Source organism: Palaemon carinicauda, chromosome 22 (genome assembly GCF_036898095.1).
Source record: "Palaemon carinicauda isolate YSFRI2023 chromosome 22, ASM3689809v2, whole genome shotgun sequence".
Lineage (NCBI taxonomy): Eukaryota > Metazoa > Arthropoda > Malacostraca > Decapoda > Palaemonidae > Palaemon > Palaemon carinicauda.
The window spans coordinates 20,438,623-20,448,622 of NC_090746.1; the positions used below are offsets into that span (position 1 = coordinate 20,438,623).

The following is a 10,000-nucleotide window of genomic DNA, read 5'->3' on the forward strand; positions in this document are numbered from 1 at the left end:
CAAGTTATTCTTTCTCTTGATGTTTGAAAAGGAATAGAATATAGCCGGAAGTTACGCTCTTATTTTTCTTTGCATTATCTTAGACAATTGTGCCAAGATGATCTGATTCTAAAAGATTATTACTTTTGGGCCAATTCTTATCGCAGCGAACTTGAGGTCAGCAAAACAATTATAGTTAGTATTATTTTGAAGAATATATTGTAACTCATATAATAATCTAATGTTACCGAGCTCCTATGATTTTTATTTTTATTTCTGTTATATTTTTTCTTAAAGTAGATTCTATATAGGTAAAACCTAGTTTGTATTAAGAATTAAGTTAAAATGGTTTTATCAAGTAACATTGGAAGTAATCGTTTGATTAATGCGTCAAGGTAATATATTACACTGTTAATCTAATAAACGTTTACATTATGGCTAATTTAAGTCAATATTTATTGATCTTTACACAGTGCATTTAACGCGTATAAACACAGGAAATCATTGTTAACAGCAGTTATTGGAAAAGTGTTCCTATGTGATCGTTCAGAGTACTACGAGAATATTTCAGTATTTTTGGTTCTTCTGTTAGGTACACGCATTGACAATAATTTCTTTCAAGTTCATGGAATCATTGCTTGGGAAGTTAATTTGCATGATCATTTACTTATATGTATATTTATATTTGATTATCTAATTATTTATGTGAACAGACATCTTAATAAAAATTTCGATCATTTTTAGTGGGCTTACTTTATTGAATTATTTCCTCCCCCATTGTTTTTTTTTTTTTTTCTCCAGCCGAAGCGGGTTTCCCGCGTTAGCTTGTTATTGTAGTTCAATGGTATTGACAATAACTTAATTCTTCTTATTTTATTGTGAGATATAATCAGCAGAACTATATCTGCCATAGGTTGCACCAATTTAGATCCACCGACTACAGTATATATAAAATCTACATAAATATTCATTGTAAATGTGTATATATATGTGTGTGTATATATATATATATATATATATATATATATATATATGTGTGTATATATTTTATTCAAGTATATGTATATATACAAACTCTCACACACACATATATGTATATATATATATATATATATATATATATATATATATATATATATATATATATATACACTCGAATGTATGTACTGTATATGTGTTTGTATATATATATATATATATATATATATATATATATATATATACATATACTGTATATGTGTGTGTGTGCGTGTGTGTATTACGCATGTATCCATATAACACTGTGCGTAAATGTTTATGCATGCATACGTCTATATGAATAGATTGAATGAGAGAGAGAGAGAGAGAGAGAGAGACTTGTAGCACGTATCACTTTAGACTAAATATTAAAGTAGTAAATAATTTCTGAATAAGTAAATCCCTTCAAAAGATCATATGAAAAAACGCTGGATAACTCGTCGTAAAAGTCTATTCGTATCTTTGGGCCTGCAATGACACAGCATGACGCCCTTATTCATCAATAGGCCTAGACGGGGATACTTAGAAGCTATTTGGGGCTCATATAAAAAGACAAATAACAAGCATTAAGAGCCCACTAAGGATTCGAGTAGTTTTCTGCCTCCGGGGACCCACACCAGACCTTTAAACCCTTATTTATAACCATGTCATTCGTAGAGGTTGCTTAGGGTCATTGTATGTTAAGGACGCCATTGCTAGGGCAAACCAACTACAACAACAAACAACAGAGATACCATAATACCGGTATATATCGACAGACCTAGACCGGGGAACAATACAGTAGTCATGAGCAATGATTCGGAAATCGATGGTTACTTCATTTTAATGGATATGACATAACCTCATTGGAATGCCGGATGATAACAAAAATACAGAATGAATGATGTTGGTGAAAGGAAATAAAGGGCAAAGGAATTGGTAATCTGTATAGAGGATCAAAGTAGATAAAGGGGAAAGGTGAGAGAAAAAAATGAAATAGTCGGAAGATAATAAATTTTCTTAGTAGTTATAAACATTTTATTTAAAAAGAAAAATCAAGGAAGAAAGAATGCTAAACCTTCGTACGCAAGGTATATTGGCATAAGCTAGGTAGAGAGACTGTAAATAGGATTAGAAGATGAAGGTAATGCACTTTTGAAGGTCATCCTAAAAGATGAAAATCGAAGAGAGTGGAAGGAGAAAACAAAATTCATCGGGCTCTTTAAAACCGACGCGCATAAACTCATTTAACGTCTAAGTTTTATAAGTTATTGATCTATCTGTCTTCCTGGAAGAAATTAATAAGGTTCTGAATATAAATATCTCATTTCAAACCTATAACCTTTCTTCTTTTTACAGTCCGATTATGCACACACAGACACACACGCGCGCACACACACACACACACACATATATATATATATATATATATATATATATATATATATATATATATATATATATATATATATATGTATATACATTACATATGTATATATATATATATATATATATATATATATATATATATATATATATATATATACATACATACATTAGTCTCTCCAAAAATGTGTATGAAAAACTATTATTGAGTACTTTTGTGTAATTGTTAAAATGTTTAAGGTTCAATGAACTGAAAGAATAATTTTTTCATAAAACGATAAAAGATAATCGTGTAAACATAGAACCAGCATTGAAATAAATGATAAAACAATTTACAGAACCATTCGTACCCGCAAACATCTAAACTATGTAACCATAAGGTAATTAGTGTTTAATTTTTTTTTTTTTACTCCTGACTGACGAGGTATCATTAGCATTTTGTCCATTTATGTTTATATAATTGACTTAAAATATACAAATGAAATTGGACTTTTTCTTCCTCTGTATATATGTATATTTATAAATGTGTAAGTACAGTTGGACACAGGAACTCAGGTTACACCTCGGTCTAAGTAAGGAAATGTAGCCTTTCACATCCCTACTGCACGGAGAGTTCCTGTTTTTAGCTCCGTCGACCACCTTTACGATTTCTCCTTACACCATACACCAGCTGTTTGGTTACTCGCCACGCAGTAGAAGTGTGACATGGTGCACTTCCTCAGAGCCTGGTTTGCCAGGAATCCTGTGCCCAACTGTACATTTATTCATGCAGGATTCCGTCTTCCTTATCTTTTGCAATTTCAATGAATTGCGTAATAGACATATTGATAAAGTTGTTTTGCTCTTGTGACAATTGGTTTTCAAAATTGCAACAATATTTAAGGCATGAATGTTTTTTGCGGTTGTTTTGTGATTTATAACCACTATTTTGTTTTTACATGATTTTTATTTTTTATAATGCAAAGAACTTCTCTTACTGAGTTCATTGTCCCTTGAAAATATGTAGCAATTACGCAATATATATATATATATATATATATATATATATATATATATATATATATATATATATATATATATACACGCCTATTGACACTAAGGGCCTCCGTTGGACTTCGCCAGTCGTCTCCATCTTGAGCTTTGAATTCAACACTTCTCCATTCATCATCTACTTCACGCTTCATAGTCCTCAGCCAAGTAGGTCTGGGTCTTCAAACTCTTCTAGTGCCTTGTGCAGCCCAGTTGAAAGTTTGGTGAACTAATCTCTCTTGGGGAGTGCGAAGAGCATGCCCAAACCATCATCTACCCCTCATCATGATCTCATCCACATATGACACTCAAGTAAACTCTCTTATAGTTTCATTTCTAATCCTGTCCTGCCATTTAACTCCCAATATACTTCTGAGGGCTTTGTTCTCAAATCTACTAAATCTATTGGAGATTGTTTCATTGTCACACCATGACTAATATCCATAGAGTAACAGCGATCTCACTAAACTGATATACTGTATAGTCTGACTCTTACATGCAATTTCAGGCGATTTGATTTCCAAATTCTACCTAACGTAGCCATTGTCTGATCTGTTTTTTTCAACCTTTCACTAAACTAATTCTAAAGACCCTGTATTGAAGATTATAGTTCCTTAAAACTTAAATGATTCTACCTCATTAATCCCTTCTCCTTCCTATATTCCATCTTCCATTGCATACTCCATTGTCATCATCTCTGTCTTTCTTCTCTTTATCTTCAGCCCAACCTTGTGTGACATTTCATGCAATCTGGTAAAAAAGCATTGCAAATCCTGTGGTGCTCTGCTAACAAGGACAGCATCAACCGCATACTCTAGGTCTGCTAAATTCTTATCACCAATCCAGTCCAATCCTTCACCATCTACGACTGTTTTACTAATTACACACACACATATATATATATATATATATATATATATATATATATATAGTGTGTGTGTGTGTGTGTATGTGTATGTGTGCGTGTGTATATATTACAGTATATATATATATATATATATATATATATATATATATATATATATATATATATATATATATATCACCTAATTCGTAAGATGTCACCGCGTCTGAATTATGTGTATGTATACATAAGCTACACACACGCATATATATATATATATATATATATATATATATATGTGTGTGTATATATATGTGTATATATATATGTGTGTATATATATATATATATATATATATATATATACATACAAGTTATATAACGACTACGTGTATATATTTTGACTGATTTTCAGTAACACCAGTTTCTAATTTGCGTGAAGCTGTTTATTTTGGAAATAAGATCGCGCGTGACAGTCGCACTCATGCTAATTTCCCGTATCTTATCTGCGAAGTAATTTCCTCTCTGTTCCTCGGCTCCGTGCGTCTCCCAGCTAGGAAAACGAGTGTTCCTATCCGTCTCTTCGACGCAGAAAGGCCTATTAGGCTTACAAGAATTTTTTTTTTTTTTTTTTTTTTTTTTTTTTTTGTAGCCGACAGTATGCCTGTTATGGGTTACTGTGTTTTTATCCTGCCACATAGTAAAAGTAACAGATATTTAAGTTTTTTTTTTTTTTTTTTTTTTTTTATAGACACTCATATCACAGTTACACAATAACAGCAGAATTTTCATGATTTTGCATTAGTTGATTTTAAGAGCGTCATTTTATATTGATGAACATGCCTTATACTGTAAAGTTAACTGATACTCTCTTTTCTACCTTCATTGTAAATAGAACCATGATCATTGTATATTGAATTTAAACACAATGAAACCATCTTTGTTTTCTTTCTGGAGAAAATCCTACCAATTTTGCATCTCTAGAATATGATGGATGCAAGTCCATCAAACACTGAAAACTTAAAAGAATATCATGTTTAATTATAAAATTCACAATTTGCATGCAAGCGGAAATGACAGGCTGGAGGACACAGGCCAACAAATGCTTTCCAATATTGTTACATGCTTTAAGGACCACACAATGCAGGTCAGGCTCCTTCATTCACTTAGTACAAACATTATTTGATCAGCCAAACGATAAATGCACACGCACACACAAATGCACAAACGAGGTTATTGACAACGAGATGTCTTGATACAGAAGTACAAGATGAAGATAACGTAGAGCTCATAGTGAAAGGATATATATATATATATATATATATATATATATATATATATATATATATATATATATATATATATATATATACTCTACGAATTTCCAAGACAGAGCAGAGTAAGAAAAACTTGGCATTCAGTCGGTGCTGGAAAGTTGTGCTTAATATAACATCATTGACAACATCAACAAAACTTTGACAAAACATGGACACTAGCATTTCAAATATCAAAACGAGCATCATGAACATGATCACACAAAAGAGTGGCATTCAGTGTTTATTTTTTAGTTTTGGACGTGATTGACAGATAACGGGAAAGAGACAGAGAGAATGTTGAATGGTTTCGGGCAAGTCAGAGAGTGTGGCACATCCAAGAGATGTTACCTGAACGGGGCAAGTCAGCGAGGTCTTCTTTCTCTTCTTCCCTCTCTTCCTCCTCCTCCTCCTCCTTCTCCTCCTCCTTTACCTCTTCTTCTCCTACCTCAGGAAGAACTTCTCCGTTTGCTTGAGGAAGAGCGGGCTCGATGCCGTTCGTCTTGACGGAATGCAGCGAAGGAGAGGATTCCTGAGATCCTACTGCTTCCGATACCTTATCCGGGGTATCGATACAAGTTAGTCCTTCTTGGGCATCAGAGATGAGATGGGCTTCCTTCAGGTTCTCGACAGCATCTTGGTCCAACACGACAGGTACAGCTTTGGATGTACCACAACCCATCTCTCTCTTCAAGCCCAGGTATACCTACCAGTGCCGCCCTGCGCAGTGTGTAGCAAATAACAGTCACAATTCTACACTAAATATCTTCTACAGGTCATAGGGGCACATAGCTTCACAGTGTGGGTAGGATAGGGTGGGGGTGATAAGGTATCACAAAGAGCAAAGGATTGGTTACATGTGCAGCTCTTATTTTATCTTTTTTTTTTTTTTTTAAAGTGCATAGATCAAAATTGGTTACATGATTTCATTGTAGTGAATACACACGCCCTCATCTACAGGTTTATGTTAATGATACAGGTGCAGCTAATTCCAAGTGTTCGTTTGCAATTATGCAGGCACTAAGCTTGCATTCTTGCATGATTTTTCCACGCACAGTATGGCAATGAGTACACATAAAACGCAAGCAGTAGTTCACATACACACAAAAAACCAGTCTATTGAGGTTTGTTTTCTTTCAGGCAATACTGGAATGTGCAGGTTTTCCTTCATAGAAAGCAAACTATTCCTTTTGTTAATCCCCCCGAAGAAGGCGTTCTTAAAATTGCGAATTCTTTGGTTTTAGAATCTAGGCCAGCACAAGAAATTCTTTGAATTTAACTGATATACGTAGACAATGTAGCACAAGGCAAACTCAATTAGAACTCCATTAAGATTTTATATCAAACTACTAGGAAATTAAACCGCCCACTTAAGTACCACTGGAATACACTAGTGCGCTAAAAGCACCCACGTGTGTGCAGCACAACCTGTAAAGGCCTTCTGAGCTCCGTCAATACTTCATGCTGCGTAGGGGCACTTCCTGGGCTAAGGGTGACCCCTTATCGAAGTGTGCCATCAAAGGAATGCTGCCATTACAATCAAGGTGTCATAAAAGTCAACATCTAACATTCGGATGAGGAAATGAAATGTTTACTTTTGGTCTAATGCCTTCCAGTCTGGCGCAGTATGTATAGCTTGTCTCACACGTCATTAATTTGCCAATATAATATCATGTATATTTTTATCACCAATTTCTTCAGAATTTTCTTATTAATTTCTAACACAAAAGAAGACTAGTGAATTACGCTAACTAGGTATATGGGCATAATTTTAATATTCTTTTGATATAAGGAAGCAAGAGCCGTTAATGGTAATCTGTCATATATGACATTGCTTTTTATTGCATTTTCCAATTAGTTGGCCGCATATATACATCATTCTTGTGGGTTTTTTTCTGTCGTAATGACAAGATTGCCAGATCGTTAAGAAAGGAAGTTAGTTCCTCTTGCAATTTAAGGTGGTTTAATTTTTTAAATTTCATACAATTCTTTTTGTAAAAGACTCTCTCTCTCTCTCTCTCTCTCTCTCTCTCTCTCTCTCTCTCTCTCTCTCTCTCTCTCTCTCTCTCTCAGTAAAGATCTTACTTCCTTACTTTTTTCATAACATAAGCTCTCTACCTTTCTCTCTCACTAATTAATTTGTCTTCTATATCTTAATTTCAATAAAGATCTATTTCCCCTCCTTTTGCCTAGCAAATTCTCTAATTAATTTTTCTTCTATTAATCATATTCTCTCTTTCGCTGAAGATCTATTTCCTTTTCTTTTTCCTGGCATAATCTCTCTCTCTCTCTCTCTCTCTCTCTCTCTCTCTCTCTCTCTGAGCTATGCGCTATTTTATTATAACATTATCTTGTCTGGATCAGTAATTATGTTCCTGGTGGCGGCAGCTCATGACGAGGCTAATGACTTACATTCCCTCTTTCCTTCCTTGTCATGACAGGACTCTTCTAAAGAATACAGAAAAATGTGGATAAAAATAAACTTTGAAAAGCACCCCAGAGAGGACGATTTGGTAAAGTCTGCTTTTGATTTTTAGACTGTCTGGCATTAGAACATACATACATGATTGTGTTCTATTTACACACACACGTATATATATATATATATATATATATATATATATATATATATATATATATATGGGCATGTGCATGTGTGTGTTTGTGTGTGTGTGTGTGTGGCATAGGGAAATGGCGACCTCACCCTCCGCCTCTAGAGGGTGTAATTAGCCAATGTACGTCGTTGATCTCTGGTGATATACCATCCCCCAATACACACACACACACACACACAGACACACGAACATGAAGACACACACATCTATATATATATATATATATATATATATATATATATATATATATATATATATATATATATATACAGTATATTATATGTTGAGATACACCCATTTCTTCACTCAATGTAACTAAAATACCGATTTATTCACACACAAAAACACGCTTATTTGAACGCAAAAATTATACATCTGCCTGATGTCATGTACATTGAAAGTTTTGGAAATTCAATCGGATGTTAAATGTTCCTGATCCTTATATATAAAATCCAAGTCTAGAAACTCACTTTTTTATCCCTTAATAGAAAATCATGTTATCTCTTTAATCGTCACACAGTTAAGTCTCCAAGAACACGTGCGAAACACCTGGGGTAATTTCATCAACTGAATAACACTGGGACGGGATAATGGCCATCCAAACTCCAAAGGGATCTGATGTGGAGCTTTAGTTGACAGATACTCCTTTTACGGGTGTTTAAAGTATCGTAAATTTTAATGTTATTGCTTTTATATTTATACTGTAGGTATAGATGGTCCCTCTAAACAAAATTATTTATAAAAATACAATTCTTTTTATTTGTTTTTCATAGAATATAAGAAAGACGGCTAAACACAATTTGAATGAAACTGGAGCAATTATAAACTACGTTTGTCCAAATGGCCAGTAACCCTTAAATTGTAAATTTTAGGTTTTGTAATTTCAAGTCCATGAGAAAAAAAATAATACTAAAATTCAACCTGTTTTTGAAGATCTATGTATTAAGTACCGATTTGCTTTATATTGTAATATTAAAAGTATTAGAAATCTCATTTTCGTACAGTGGGAATAAGTAACCGTTTTTGACCAGATGTTTAGTCATTCCTCAAATAAGGGGTTCCGGGTGGAGACACCTGTATGTGGTCCAGTCTGAGCCGACTGAGAAAGGGGAAATACGGATGTGGGAGGAAGGTATATACAGTATATACTTTGTTTGGGCGCATGCAGAAGAACGTATGTGTGTGGGATGCCTTCCGCAATTCATTCTTTTAATTATGTGTTTGGCGTGTGCCTGTAAGTAGGTGAATTTCAACTTGATGTGCGAATGAATGTTTGTGTTTATGTAAAATAGATATGGTTATATTAATGCACACTCGAATGTCATACAATTTCTTTTATGCATTAACTTTTGTGTGATATGAAACACGAGTTTGAATGTGTACTTGTTTGGGTGTATGTGATCGTGTGCATGCGATTGTGTGTGCATGTGTTTGTGTGACAGAGCGAGTAGGCAGTTAAAGAGGGGAAGCGTAAGTTCATTGATTTTACCTCCTATTTCTTCAGCTTCTTGTTCTCTTGCAGCCAGTCATGAGGGTCAAGCTCAGACACTCATACTCTATGATCATAAATGCATGTATGCGCACACACGCACAGACTTTATATGATTATAATGAATAGATAGAGGGGTATAGTCTAAACCGAGTAAGAACGTATAGATAAATAGATCAATTAGTTACTTTACCTGAAATGGTTACAACCAATCACAAATAAAAAAATAATCTTATGAAATATTGAATAGTGTGAATGTTGACAAGGATGAATTTTGATAGAGATAAGTTAGCATTATAAAAAGAAAACGAAAATATTGTCACTACCCCTCCAAGATCAAAATATCAAGC

At 33.8% G+C, this 10,000-nt stretch overlaps 1 protein-coding gene and 1 long non-coding RNA gene across 4 annotated transcripts in view; one reads left to right on the plus strand and one right to left on the minus strand.

Annotated features, from left to right (window-relative positions):
- LOC137616360 (chemotaxis regulatory protein ChePep) overlaps positions 1-6,968 on the minus strand; it is a 32,795-nt gene extending 25,827 nt beyond the window's left edge. For all 3 annotated transcript variants that reach the window (XR_011039406.1, XM_068346028.1, XM_068346027.1), the window contains exon 1: positions 5,898-6,968. Coding sequence is in view for 2 of the 3 variants with exons in the window: in XM_068346028.1 (XP_068202129.1) it covers positions 5,898-6,228 (331 nt within the window). In the remaining variant the exon portion in view is untranslated. The remainder of the gene's footprint in view (positions 1-5,897) is intronic.
- Positions 1-10,000, plus strand: part of LOC137616361 (uncharacterized) — a 342,608-nt gene that overhangs the window by 63,361 nt on the left and 269,247 nt on the right. The window lies entirely within an intron of this gene.